At 40.7% G+C, this 15,742-nt stretch overlaps 1 protein-coding gene across 1 annotated transcript; it reads right to left on the reverse strand.

Annotated features, from left to right (window-relative positions):
* Nucleotides 1–1,163: 1,163 nt before the first annotated feature.
* LOC110935421 lies at nucleotides 1,164–2,303 on the reverse strand. Its single transcript, XM_022177803.1, has one exon. It carries the CDS (start codon nucleotides 2,301–2,303, stop codon nucleotides 1,164–1,166), a length of 1,140 nt encoding a protein of 379 aa, XP_022033495.1.
* Nucleotides 2,304–15,742: the final 13,439 nt, after the last annotated feature.

Consider the following 15,742-nt stretch of genomic DNA (forward strand, 5'->3'; position numbering starts at 1 on the left):
TCTCAAACGTATCAAAAGATGCAAGTTCTACAATACATGACTAATGGTCCACTCAAACAAAGAAATATATGTATATATAATGTATACAAGTGACTCATAATCTCATTTATAAGGGTATGGAATATGATATACATAAATTGCAAGTTTCTTAGGCGGATTATTCCCAAATAACCACCCGCTAAATACCCGTCATGCTATTAATTCGAACTTGACCATGACAAAAGACCAAATGGGTTGTGACATCCCTCGTTAACTTAGTTACTTGTGCTTTTAAGATCGCTTCAAACAAAGACATTTTGAAAATTTTCCCCCATCGCCACACTTGAGGTAAACATTGTCCTCAATGTGTAGTGTTTAAATGAACGGGTCAAAATTCGAAAAACTTTTACTCCCCCACCCCCACACTTGAGGCAAACATTGTCCTCAATGTGTAAGAACTAGAGTTTTTAAAACACACAAGGGATGTGACACGGCAAACTTCCCCAACATTTCACCCCGGAAAATAAAATACAAATTACAATCCAATTATTACTAATCTAAGAATCAAGGTAAATAGGAAACGCATGCACCTGATATTTGTCGCTAGATGCTCATGTCTTCTTCTTGTCTTCACAAAAACGGTTGTCCCACGAACATGGTGTACCTACAAATCTAAACCCTTGTGTACAAGCATGCTTCTCACAACCATTGAAATTTGTTAGGTTCTTAGTTCTACCATTTTTATGAAAGTTAATTTTCCCTGATTTTTGTGGAATTTTTTTTTTACAACAATAACAAACCTAACTCACTTTTGTAGGAATCACGGTTGCATTTAGCGTATGCAACAAGCCCTTTTAAACCCCCCAATAGCTTGGGAGGACGAGTAGGTCTCGTGAGGGTTATATAAGGAACACACCCACAACGTTCATTTAACTACTAAAACGAAATAACAAAATTATACAACAATAACTAAACTACGGAGAAAAATTAAAACGAATCGTAAAACAAAATATACAACAACAATTGACTTACCACCTCATGGTGGTCGGATGGCGTGCTTGCCACCTACGAATTCCTCGAAATCACCCACCGGCGATTCATACCATTTGTTGCCAAAGGGTCCAAACTTTCTCACCTCATCTTCCTTCTTCTTTTCTAGAGGTGACTGTCTTCTTCTTTGTTTCTCAATCCCTGCCAACCATAGCACATATCTTTTTGTTTGGATTCATGTCCTTTTTAGGACACTTATCCTCACCGAGTGGGTTACTGAAATTTGGAAAAACATTTAAATTTAATTCCCGGTCCCCAAACTTCATGCTTACCGTTCCCGTTGCACAATTTATTATGGCATTAGCAGTTGCCAAGAACGGTCTACCCAAGATAACTACCGGTTGGGTGTCCTCAACACACCCAACATAGTCTACTACCAAAAAGTCAACTGGGTAGTAGCAATCATCCACCTTAACAATCACATCATCCACCATCCCCCGTGGATGCGTGGGAGTCTGATCGGCCAATACCACGGGAGTATTAAATTTTTTCAATGGACCAAAATCATATTGGTCATACAAACTCCCGGGTAAAATGCTCACACAAGCTCCAAGATCGAGGAGAGCCCTCTCGATTTTAAATGTTCCAATTTGAATCGGAATAAGAGGATCTCCTGGATCTTGAGCTTTTTGAGGAAGGGCACTTGATAAAACGGCACTCACATGAGATATCAAATCAACCGGTTTGGGTAATTTGTTGTGCCGTTTTTCGATGCTTAACTCCTTTAAGCATTCCACATGAGCCGGAACCTTTTTAATGTCATCGAGTAACGGTAAATAAATTTTTGCTTGTTTAAAATTTTCCCACCTCTCGTCCTTCGATGGGTACCGTTTCTCAACTTTTGACGCATTAATCGGGTTAAGTTGATTTAAACAATTTTCACAAAAAGCATTTTTAGTTATATTTTCAATTTTACTTTGTGAAGTCGTTTCTTGTTCATTTTCACTTTCCGGCTCATCACTTATATCTTCCACTACACCATCAACGCATTGTGGTGGTGGAGTGCTTTCAACACTACTACAAACCTCATCATTTGAAAGAATACTTACCGCACTAATGTGTGCATTCCTCACGTTGCTTGTGCTAGAACCTTGATGCTTCGGGTTCACTGTAGTGTCACTTGGAAGCTTTCCCATGCTTCCCTTCATTTGAGCCATTTCCTCCGCGAGTTGGCCCACTTGCTTTTCCAACGCTTTATGAGATTTATCCCTCACTTCAAATTCTTTCCTTACTTCGGTTGTAAGGGTGGTCATAGCATTCATGAGAGCGTCCATTTTAGAATTGAATAAGTCGTCACCTTGAGAGTTTGATGTACCACCCCCATTTCCACTTTGGTTGTAACCACGTTGATAATTACCTTCACGATTTTGATAGCCTTGGTTACCCCCTTGATTGTAATTCCTTTGGTAACCCCCTTGGTTACCACCTTGACGATTGTTATACGATGACCCATCTTGACCACCTTGATTACCCGATTGGAAATTCAGATTCATTTGATTCGAAGAATTACCAAACCGAAAATTAGGGTGATTTCTCAGACCTGGATGGTAAGTGTTGGAGTTCATGTCATATTGCTTTCGATCCCCATACACTTGGTTTACCTCCTCGGTGTAATCACTCGTCCCTGTTGGACATTGCTCGGTTCTATGGCCAATGTCTCCACACTCCTCACACACCGCAAATTGTACCGCGTTCACCTCCTTTTTCTTCATACGAGCCATTTCCCGCTCTAAGGTAGAAATTCGATCTTTAGAATCAAGATCGGGAAGTGACCGGGAAATGGGATGTTTCTTAGCTCTATCGGCCGATTCCTTCTCTTTTGACCGTTTGCTCATCCGCTCCAAAAACTCCCAATCATCATCTTCATGATTGCTCAAGAGCGTCCCATTGCTCGTTGATTCAAGGCGGTTCCATGTATTGTCGTCTAGACCCCGTACAAAACACTTGACTAACTCTCACTTCTCTATTTGATGATGTGGGCACTTTCGCATCAACTCCTTAAATCTTGTGAATGCTTCATGCAACGGTTCACCCGATAGTTGGCGAAAAGACCTAATTTCATCACGAGCATCATCGGTCTTTGCCATCGAATAGTACTCATCCAGAAAAGCTTGTTGCATTTCTCCCCATGTTCGAATGCTATTTGCCGGAAGTGTAAGGAACCATTGCTTCGCCTTGTCCTTTAATGAAAATTGAAATAGTCGAAGCTTGACTTCCTCCAATGCAAAATTGTGCCATCCGATTGTGTTACATATAGAGGAGAATTCTGCTAAATGCGTGTACGGTTCGTCGTTAGACCTTCCATTGAAATGGGGAAGTATGTTGATGTAATGGGGTTTACAATCAAACATCCTCCTCTCACAAACAATTGGTGAATCATTCTCGGTGACCACCGGCCTAAAACGGTCATTCACTCCCCGTGGAGGTTGTTGACGATGATGCGGACCGTTAACTTCTTGATCAACCGGTCTTCGATCACCCCTTCTATCCCCACCTTGATTTCTACCTTGATTACCCCTTTGATTGCCACCTCCCACGAAACAAGGAATCCGGTTATGGTTAGCATTGTTGTTATTGTTGTAAAACCCATCATTCCGGTTCCGTTGATAATTGTTTCGTGGTTGATGGTTGTTCTCATAACCATCATTTCTTCCATCCTTATACCCGTAATCATCATCCCCAACATAATTGGCGTTTTGGTAACCAAATTCCTCATCTTTATACCTTCTTGCATTGTAGCCACTACCCCGATTCACATACCCCCAATCTTTGTCATCATTAACTCGATCATCATAGTAGCCCCCGTCATCCGAATTTTCCGTATGAACACTCACATGCTCCGGCGATTGATAACCGGGAACACTATAAGGTTTGTCACCGGGGATGGCGTTCCTCAAGTCGTCTATGTTGAAGAATGGGTCTTCGTTCGCAGGATTGCCACGATCTCGGTTGCCTCGCCGGTCGGAATTGACATTCTGGTCATCAAGGTTTAAGGGTAAGGATTGTTGTCGATGAAGGTTTTGGTGTTGGGGTGTTCGTTGAGTGTTATTGGGATTCTGGTTTTGGTTTTGAAAAGGTGGTGTGGGTGGTCCATTGTTATTGTTGCCACCCGGTCGCTCTTGAGGTATAGGTTGAACATTCTAGGCTGGGTTGAAGTTGCTTCGGTACTGAAATTGGTTCGAGCTAAGGTTTTGGTTTGAGTTTTGGTTTGCCATCGAATCGGTTTCAATGGTCGGTGTAAGTGGTGGTGTTGTAGTGGTTTGATTAGACACAAGTGTTGCCTCTAACCGACTTGCTACATTTATCCTTGCAACGCTTTCAATTTTCGGTTCGTAGACTAAAGGTGAAGTCCTCCCGGAGTTCCGCGTATACATGCACTACCTGTAACCTGCACACGTAACACAACCCGTGTAACAAGGAAAAAGACAAGGTACAAAAAGAAATGAAACAACTTAAACAGATAATCACGCAAATTCAAACAATAATCCAAACACAAAGCGCATGCACTCCCCAGCAACGGCGCCAAAATTTGATCGGAGTGTCGTGCTCCGGTCAAAGATAATATTTATTTACCCAAATTACCCTTAACAAATAGCTAGTGGTAGTAAGGGGTCGAACCACGAAGAGAATGTGGTTTGCGAATGGATTTGATTGAATTATGAATAGATGTCACACTTATGAAGATTGCTAAGATATATTTTTGTATTTTTGTTTAATTGAAAGATGTGAATTAGAATTACTAAAATGATTGAATGGATTAACTACTAGTGATTAACAAAGTGCGAGAATTAAAATTGATTGATTGAACAATAATAAGAAAACAAGGTTCACACCCGGTTTCAACTAATGCAAGACTTAGGGTTACTATGTATTTTAATTAGCTATACTTGAAATAGTTCATTAACGGGTCGCAATCATAAAGCTTAGGTGTTAATCGCTATCAACGTCGTAAACAACAGACCATGATACACTTTGTTACTTTGGACTAGCAAATCCTACCAAAAGACAAGGGATACATACGTGTATTCATTTCACAAAGTCAAATTTAATCATTCACTCGACAGTTTGCAAATTCAATACCAACGTAGGAAAATTGTCTAAGATTCAAATGCAATTCAAGTTGTCACAAAACAATTATCAAAAAATAAATAACCCTAAATCTTACAAAAGTCTACACCGGGGTGAAAGCTTCAAGGAATTAGCCGAGCATGATCGAAGAAACTTGATCACCGGATGTAGAAAGCTTGAGTTGGATCATCGTGAAGCTTGAAGGTGGATGAATGGTTAGGGTTTGTGGTGGAGAAATTGAATGGGTGGAAGGTTGAAGGATGATTGTAATGGTGATGAACTAGGGTTTTGGATTCGGGTGAGAATTCCGGTTGTAGAGATGATTTTGGATGGAATGGTAGGTGATAGATGGTGATTAGGGGCCCCAAGATGATATTCAAACTTCAAAATATGTGTAACCCCCATTTCTTGGTCAAAATTGATGTTATAACTCGTCCCCAACTCAAAAATCAAGTTTTTCGTGAAGTGAGAATGTAGGTGGCGTCGCCGACGACCATTTAGGGCGTCCCCGACGGCCCCTGGAAGTATCAGTTTCGCCCGACAGCTTAATTAGCTATTTACGAAGGTTTCTGGCCGACGAAACAAACCAGAGGCCGTCGCCGACGGCCCTTTTGGGCGTCTCCGACGCTGCCTAGTTTTGCCAGTTTCGAAACTGTTTTCTTCATAACTTCTTCGTTATAACTCCGTTTTACTCACCGTTTTCGCCCACGTACTCGTAATTCAGCCCTCTATCATGCCATCTTATATTATATTCATTTTAAATCCATTAACATTCCCTAAAACACATCCAATCTTCATGGTTAACACCAACTTGTTTTCTGTTTTTCATTTCTTGATCCCGGTTGACCCGATTCGCGTCCCGGTGCTCCGTTTAGCTCCCGATTAGCTCCTTAAACTCTTTTAAACCTTTAAAACACAAATCCCATTAAAAGTAGGCTATTCAAGATTAAAAGCTATGTAAAAACGTCAACTTAGGCACAAATGATCACCGGTTTTCGACCTCGTATCAGTATACTCACTATGCGTGTCCTAATTAAGAAACACGATCCTCAATGGATTGAAGGGAGCGTTGGATCACCCTGCGTACGGGAACAAAAGCGTGAGTCCTCCAAAGTGCTGAAACGGTCGAAAATCAGAGTATCGGTGGGAAACAGAAGCTTCGTACGAAGTTGGTGCCTTCGTATGAAGGTGGGTCTTCACACACGTGGGGCTTCCGTTGTCCAAAATCGAGTGTCTTCACGTCTGTTTTCGGAAAATCGAGTGTTCGTCCCTCCAACCTTAAGCTATTGATTAACTTAGAGTCGGGGAGGTCTTTGGTTAAGTCACGAGTGAGAATCGGGCTGTTAGGTGCGAAGCCATTGCTTTTGTATGAAGGCAGTTCCTTCGTGGTTGTTCTTGGCGTTTGGAGCTGCATTTTCGCCTGAGTCGGACGTGTTTTCGAGTCATTTTCAAACTGATTTCGACACTACCTCGTTCCACTGTTCAGTGAACGAAATACGTGCCGTTTTAGGTCCGTTTTAGGGTGAAAATCAAGTTTAAACGGGTTTTAAAGAGTTTCAACTTAGATATAACACTTGGTGAGTATGAGATCTTCAAATCTACAACTTGGGAAGCCAAAGCTAAACCCAAATTACCCGTTCAAGTGTAGATCAGTTGTAGATGAAGAAGGTTTGATGAAATAGATGAAGAGTTTTTGTAAAAATAAGGAAGTTATAAAGAAAAGATGAAGTTTAAGTGAAAAAGATGAACTTTTAAGTGAAAACTCTAAAGTTTGAATGAAATCAAAGTGATTCTTATGGAAAATCGTAGTGGAAATCGTTGTGCAATAGTATAAAACTGTTAAACCTTACTTGAAAATGGTCGGACAGCAATTCGGCAGTGTTTTGGTATGAAAATAAGCATATGAGAATGAATGAGGAGGGCTTGGGAATTTATACGAGAAGTCTGATCGCACAAAGCACCTGGTTCGAACCGGCTGCATTCGCACGTAGGCAGTGCCTTCGCACGAAGCGGCCTGGCTTCAAACAAAGGTGCTGTTTTGCGCAATAGTTTCTCATTTTCGCGTGTAGGATGCTTGTTTAATGTGTTTTGTTGCGTTATTTAGTATTGCTACATTAAGTATTTTAGCATAGCACTGAGTTTCGGGTCGCGTTGCGTTATAGTGTGTAGGGGGCTGTTTGGTAGCCTCTGAATGGTCATTAAGAGGCTACCTCTTAATGGAACCATTAAGATTTTTACCAATGAGAAGGTAGAAGAAAGTGACATATGATGATTTACCATTCAGAGGTTACCTCTTAACCATTCAGACTTGAGGTTACCTCTTATTCATTCAGAGGTTTTAAACCATTAAGAGGTAGCATCTGAATGATCATTAAGAGGCTACCAAACAGCCCCTAGGTCCCGTTTTTCAGAGGATCGATTACGAAACCAAACCCTTGTTTATATCAAACACGTTCACGAGTGCGGAATCCCCGTGACGATGCCAAACCAAAAACAGACAATAACAACACGAGGTAACCAATGAATCACAGTTAATTGATTAAAACAGATGAGAAAAAGGATCAAACAAATACACACAATGTTTGACAGTAAACTTTCACAGTAGGTATGCTCTCATGGTTTCTGTGTGAAACCATGTTGTGTTTATATAGGCAACCCATGCCCAAGTGTTGATGAAACATATGATAAGCCTGATGAAACATCACAGTTAACGAAACACTAGGTGTTTCGTCACTGTTCATGGAGAAACTAGGGGTTGTGGCCAAAGGGAGTTTCGTCATATGTGTACTTGACGAAACATGGAGTTTCATCGAGGGCTGCATAAACAGTTAGGCTGCAAACTGTTAGATAGTTTGCAGCTGACATTATAAACACACAAACACACATACAAACCAAATATGCAACATGCATTGTTCATTAAACATTACATAACAACTAAGACAAACTTGTCGGACACAAGTAGGATAGGAGGATATCTGACTTGGTCGACGACGAATACAGACTCGATAGCTAAAAAGACCGTATTAATACATTGTTAAACTAGAGAAAGTTACAGACACAAAATAATGCACCAAAAACTCCCCCTTGTCTGTTACATGGTCTTCGGTCTTCAATCTTCAGTGCTTTAGCGTCCAGGTGCTTTCGGCATGAATTCCTCCGTAAAAACAATAAAAAGCGACGCATTGAAATTGTAGCGCTTGATGAGCGTCCTTATCTTCGTAAAAGATGTCATGCCGAAATAGCTTGCTGATGTCATTCGCCGACATATTCATGATCCACATCGGATCTAACATCCGAAAATTCTCACGATCACCCTTGAATACCATCACCGCTTCATGAGTACCCGAATCGTAACACCACAATGCCATTTCTTCAAGAAAGTTCTATTCCATTGGCATCAACGGAATCTTGTTCATGACCTTCTTCGGCTGGTAAATGAGCTTGTATCGAGCCGTGTTGGTCAACGGATCCAATGTGAACTTGATCTGTTGATATATCGGAAACTGTGGCTTGTACGACTCATCCTTCCATCCTTTCTTCCGTTCGAACTTATTTTTCTTGCAAATAACGTTGTGCCAAAGTAATTTGAATGATTAATAATTTCTAGCTTCGATAAGGAAGCAATATCGGCAGAGATAGAATGCTCAGCATGGAGTTGAAGTACTGGATTCCGTGTTCGCGCTTGATCGTAACACAATGAATTTCCTTCACGAACATCCAGCTCAGAATTTTCCCATGCGGCTTGACCTTTTCAAATTGTAGAAAATCAACTTGTGTTTCCAGAGGCGTAGGCTTTTCAACCTTCAACAAGAATCTCTTTCTCCGTTCTTGGAATGAATCCGACGGATTATCAGAAGACGTGCGATTCTTTAACTGCTCGTCGATCTCCTCACGATTTTCGTTCATCCAATTCCTCATCAAACGGATCAAACTCCATTCCATCGGCACAAACATAAGTTGATTTGCTGGTTTCGCCTTCAAACACTATCTCTTCAATGTTTTCAACATTTGCAGTCTCTGGCTCACTGGCCATTTTATCAATGGTGACATCATCAACTTCTTTCATTGCATTCAAAGCTAACAACTGCTCGTGTGATAGATCGGAGATAATCTCTCCTTCTTCTTGAATTTCACCAGTAATAGGATGTATAACCTGCAAAGCAAGATCAGCAGCACTAGGAACAGAAGATGTACCAGCCTTAGAGCTTTCAATGAAAGTATTGCTTTCCAATTGTTGGACTTCTTCAACAGATCCACTAGATGTTCCTTGCGTCGATTCAAGCTGTGAAGGCTGAAGGACAACGATTTGAGTAGAGGCGGTGGCTGGCGGTTGCTCTGTTGTGGCAGAAGGGTCAGGGTTCCCCTGATCCTCAGGATCATCATCCTTTTTCTGTAATACTTCCTGCTGTTTACATCGATCGCCCCACAGAATATTGACACGCCTTCTAACAAACTCAACGCCCTCCGTGATCTTCTTAACCCCATCTATTATTATGGTATTACGAGAGTTGTACCATTCTCGCATATCGTCATGCTTTTCTTTGAGAGATTCGGCCAACCTCTGAACCTGAGTGCTTCTTTCCTTCAAACGATTCATTTCAATCCCACGAGTATTATCCGCGGCTCGCATTTGTTGCAGTTGTCGTTCTCTCTCTTCGTCAGCCTTCTTCAAACGTTCATTCTCAGCTTTCAATTGGTCAATCTCTGCTTGTTGGCGCGTGATCTCTGCTTGTTGACGCCCAACAGTGGACTTCAACGTGTTTATCTCCAATTGTTGTTTAACCATGTCGCCTCTTATAATGTTGATCACATCCGATTGTCTATTGATTTGACCTGCAGCAGCTTGTAATTGAGAAAACTGGAAATCTACCTTCTCATCTTGCTGCATCTGAGAAAACTGCGAAGTCGTTGCACAAATAGTGGAAGCAATTGAGCGAGGAGGTTCTTGTGACGCAACTACAGGAGTTTCTGCAGCTGAAGAGACTACGGGAGTTGGTTCGGAAGACCTTGGAGGAGATGATACAAAAGCATCAGCTTCTTCGGCATTTAATCCCAACTCTCTGGATTCATTTCGGCCTCTTGAACAGGCTCCTGCTGGAGAACGGATGGCTGCGAAGATGAAGTACCCATGTATTTCCTTGCCTTTTTCTTTCTATGGGCAGCAGTTTTCTTTTTCTTTAAAGTTCAGCTTCGGTATCCAAAGGAACGTATTCGTCATCATCATCCTCACGTCTAATCTTCCTAATCCTTTTCACACCACGTTCATCGAACTAAACATCGTATCCAGGCTCAGGTGGGTTATCATCCGATTCGCTATCCTCCTCATCATCACCTGAAGTTGCACCAGCTGTACCAGCAGACGATGCACCAGCACCAGATGCACCAACGGCACCTGTATCACCACCATCATCATCACTGTCGCTCTCGGAGGAATCAGAATCTTTTCGACCAAATTTTTCTACCATCCTTTTCTTTAACTCCGGCTCCTCATCATCAGATTGGCTGTTATTGTGACACCATTTGTTATCTTCTGGAGCGATGTAGTCGATTTTATCAAGAGCACCGAACAGTTTCCTAGGGGGCTTGCTTTCTTTGTATCTCTTTATCGCAAGGCCCCTGAATATCTTCAGTGAATGCCCGATCATAGACTCTATCTTCAAGATGTCGTCATCGGCTTTTGGAAGATTGGGATGCTAGACATTCATGATCATCTGCAGAAAACGAGGATACATCTAGAGTTTATGCCCAGTTGTACGACCACCAGTTCTTGACATGTTCTCCTTCATGTTGGCAAAGATGTACTTTGAAATGCTAAACGGTTTGTTCAGCACTAATGCCAACATGAGTCCAACGAGATCGTTGCCTGCCATGTCATAGCCAGATCGCCTGCTGCTAAGACATTGAATAAGTATGTGTAATAAAAACTTGTACCGCATAGGCAGATCTCCCTTGTTAATTTGACTGCTAAAGATATCACCAGTACACTTCATCCTTAGTAGACAACTGCGAGTACACATGATTTGAATAGAGGACGGAGCATTCGGATCGTCTTGCAGTTCTAGAACGGTGTTCAATATTTCCGGTGAGACATTCACATTTACATCATTCACTTGCCCTTGAATAAACTTAGTTCCATCAATTTGGACAACGCTTGCAGAATTCCAGAATGCTTTGATGAGCGATTTGTAAACCAGTGTTGAAAAAGTGAGAGCTTTGTTTATCCGTGATTCCCTTATCTACTGCGTGATCTCCTTCAGTTCAGAGATCTTCCCTTCTGGATCAAGATAGGCAATCATGTTGTGACGCTTCTCAGACATCATTTGTTCTTCAGTTTTGTTTTCTTTCTTAGTCGCGGTTTTGCGCTTCTTCTCTTTTGGTGCCATCTATATACGAAAACGTCCACAATAAGTTAAAATGTCATGAAATGTGCATTAGACATAAGTCTATGCAAGTTCAAGTTTCAAATGGACATTTATCATTCAAATACATATCTACTGTGAAAAGAGCACCAAACTTGAGAATATTCTAAGTACTGGACAACGAAACATCCACACTTCGACGAAACTCTCTTCATCACGGCGAAACACCCTTGGTCAAACAAAGTCAGAGTTGACCTTTGACCATTGGTGTTTCGTCGACAGCAGTTTGAAGAAACATAAGTTTCGTCGTCACAAAGGTTTCGTCAACAGCAGTCCAGGTTTCGTCACAGGTTAGGGTTTCGTCGAATTTGGGGGTTTTCAAACCAAAGGGTGTTTCGCCGATAGGCGGTTAACGGATGTTCGATTCACTAAAACAAGCATTATGACACTTTGTGTTAATCACAATCAAAACGAAACAAACCCAGTAGTTTAACCGGCACGAGTTTTGACCGGAAAAACACCCAAAACAGTTAAACATTCAAACAGATTACCCAACCCCTGTTTTCTACCCGAAAGAACAAACACCAAATCAACATATAAAGCCTTATACAAATCCTATCATTATCAGATTTCATGAAAAACAAGCACAATGAACAATTTTTATATGATGAAATCGAAAACTTAGGGGTGACCGAGGGTTTGTTAACAAGTTTCGAACAAAAGTATAGGGTTCCTAAGGTTCGAAACATTTGAACAAGCATATGTATACCTTTGATTTTGATAAAAATGGTAAAGAAAATGAAGGATTTTGAGGGTCGAACGTCGGTAAAAAGAGGGTATGGGATGTGGAATCTGGAAGTAGGTGAATAGGTATGGGGTTTTGAAAAAGTGAGGTCTGATCGAACTGGGAACCCTTTATATACTCAAGACCCTGACATAACTCTGTCTTCGACGAAACTTGACATAGGCTCGACGAAACTCTTGATTGGGCTTGGTTTGGGCTTGAACAGTGAGCCCATGACGAAAGTTAATGAAGCCCAGGTTAGTTTCGTCGTGATCTCGACGAAACATGGAGTTTTGTCGTGAACCAAATGAATTTTGACCGAGTTTGACCAAGTTTGAAAACAGTTGACTTTGACCATGATCTTTCGTCGACATTTAGGTGTTTCGTCAACCAAATGATTTTTCGTCGACACCTTTTTCTCAAAATTTACTAAGTCTTTGAAATTTTGCACACATGAACAGATTTTGTTTATTTGAACAGATTTCCATTTTGATTCAGTTTACCAAATCCAAGGACATTTTATGAAGTAGGTTTCAAGCTTCCGGCAGAAAACTCCAAGTTACAACTTCGGCAAATCAAAAATGAACTTTACAAACTACACCAAAACATAATTTAAAGTGTGGTAAACTAACGAAAAACTATAAAAAGCAATAAACAACTGTATAAAAGCAATATTTTTGCGAGTTTCAAGGAAAGGGAATCATACCAGCTTACGGTCTTAGTCAACATGATGTTTGTTTTCTGTTTAAAGCTTTGGATAAGTATACTACCACAATTATCGGTATTGTTGTCCACATAAGCTCAAACTGATCAGATGTAATCATAATAAGGAGATACGATTAACGGTAAGGATTACACTTACAAGTCGATGTTCATCCACTCACGACAAATTCCCGTATCAAGGTATGCACACGAGTTCATCTTACCAGTGAGTATGCCGTTTATCATCTGTTTGACTGTATAAAAGAATGTGAGATACTCACTTATTTTTTATTTGAAAAACAGGCCCTGTATGATAGAATCACTTATTGATGAGGAACTTGATTTTCATATGCATGAAGGCACAGGAGCAAGTCCCTGAACAGGTCAGTACAAACATACAGCAAAGAGACGAACTTGACTCCCGGATAAATGTGATATATTATCACTTATTTTGTTTGGACATGTGATTGTCGATCACTTATTGAGGTCGAATGCAATATGTACATGTATGTATAGTATCATGGAAGATCTAGACTTCTTCTCCGTTATTTTTCGGTAAAAGATACAACCATGATACCCAGATGATAAGACAGCATAAAGACCGAATATCTCAGAATCTCGGCAATCAATCAAACGAAATTTCGGTACTAACACCATATGCCAATGAATGGTTCCCACCTGACTTGAAGTCTGTTAGGTTTGTATCATCCTGCACATTTTAATCTCATTGTGAGCCTACCGATATATCATCAGTAGAGATACTTATCATTTCTCAATTTTTTTTACATTTTTGAACATGTTGACTGACCACACAAGTGAATATCAGCATTTTCCTTTATCCAAGAAACTCATTTTTGGTTTTCTAATTTTTTTTTTTGAGTTTTTGAATTTTTCAAACGTAAAGACAGAAAGTAAAGACATCTTTTTGGATTTTTGACTTTTTCAAATGTTTTTGTATTTTCTTGAATTTACTCCCCCTAAAATGCTAAAAGGTTATGAAAACGAAAACTTTTTGTATTTTTAGAGTTTTTAAAGAAAATATTTGCAAAAACGATTAGCCAAAGAAGTTTTACTAGGGTATCACCTTAATGCCATTGACCAAAAGAAGATAATCAAAACGTGATTTATCAAAAGCTTTAGTAAACAGGTCGGCACGTTGGTGATCGGTGTGGACTTTAACAACATCGTTGAGTCTTTTATCAAAACAATCACGTATGAAGTGATATTTAATTTCGATGTGTTTGGTCTTGGAATGCTGCACAGGATTTCTAGTGCTCTGTAAGGCATCATTGTTATTAACAAAAATAGGAGTAGATAGGAATTCAAAACCGTAGTCGCGCATTTGTTATTGGATCCAAAGAACTTGGGAGCAACAACTAGAGGCAGCAATGTATTCTGCTTCACAAGTTGATGTAGCAACACAGGTTTGCTTCTTGCACTGCCACGTGACCAGGCGATTTCCTAAGAATTGACATCCAGCTGTTGTTGATTTGCCGTTAATTTTGCAGCCACCAAAATCAGAATCACTGAACGCGATCAAGTTGAAGCTATCATCCCTATGGTACCAGAGACAGGTGTCCGGGCAACCCTTCAAATAGCGGAAAATCCTTTTAACAGCTGACAGATGTGAGGCCTTCGGGTTGGCTTGATATCTTGCGAGCAGGAACGTCGGATAAATAATGTCGGGCCTCGAGGCTGTGAGATACATGAAAGATCCGATCATAGCGCGATAGTATGAAGATTTAATTCTTTCACCCTTCAAATTCGGAGTAATCCCGTGATTCTGCGGAAGTGGGGTACCAATGGGCGTTGCGTCAGACATCTGGAACCGGCTCAAGATGTCACCAACATATTTAGTCTGATGGATGAATATCCCAGACTCAGTTTGTTGAACTTGTAGGCCCAAGAAGAAATTCATTTCCCTCATTGTGCTCATCTCGAATTTTTCCTGCATAACACGCTCGAATTGCCTGCACAAAGAATCATTAGTTGAAACAAATATTATATCATCAACGTATACCTGCGCCAACATAAGATCTCCATCTTGTTCTTTGATGAAGAGCATGCAATCAATAAGACCTCTCCGAAAACCATTCTCCAATTGATAGTTAGATAAGGTTGCATACCAAGCTCTCGGTACCTGATGTAAACCATAAAGAGCTTTATTGAGCAACCAAACCTGATCTGGATGAATAGGATCTTCAAAGCCCGGAGGTTGTTCGACGTACACCTCTTCTTCAACCACACCGTGTAAGAAAGCACTTTTGACGTCCATCTGGTAGACTTTGAATCCTTTAAATGAAGCATAAGCTAGAAAGATCCGAATAGCTTCCAGACATGCAACAGGTGCATAAACTTCATTGTAGTCAATGCCTTCGATCTGACGAAATCCCTGAACAACCAATCTCGCCTTGTTTCGAATGACTACTCCACGATCGTCCTTCTTGCATTTGAAAACCCAACATGTGCCAATTTTCTTGTAGTTTTCAGGCCTTTCAACAAGCTTCCAGACACCCAGTTTTTGAAACTGTTGCAGTTCATCCTGCATGGCTTCCACCCAAGAATTATCCTTTATAGCTTCCTTCCAAGACTTTGTGACACATAGCACGCAAAGGACCAATCATTTTGAAGACCAGATTCTCTAATGGCTGAATACAAACCAACATTCTGGTTGTTTCTCAGTTGATTACGCATCTGCACACCACTATGGACATCTCCAATAATATTCTGCTGCGGATGAGTATCATGAATTATTGATTCAGGAACATCAGGAACACGAGTATTGATACCCAAATTGTTA

Source organism: Helianthus annuus, chromosome 4 (assembly GCF_002127325.2).
Source record: "Helianthus annuus cultivar XRQ/B chromosome 4, HanXRQr2.0-SUNRISE, whole genome shotgun sequence".
Lineage (NCBI taxonomy): Eukaryota > Viridiplantae > Streptophyta > Magnoliopsida > Asterales > Asteraceae > Helianthus > Helianthus annuus.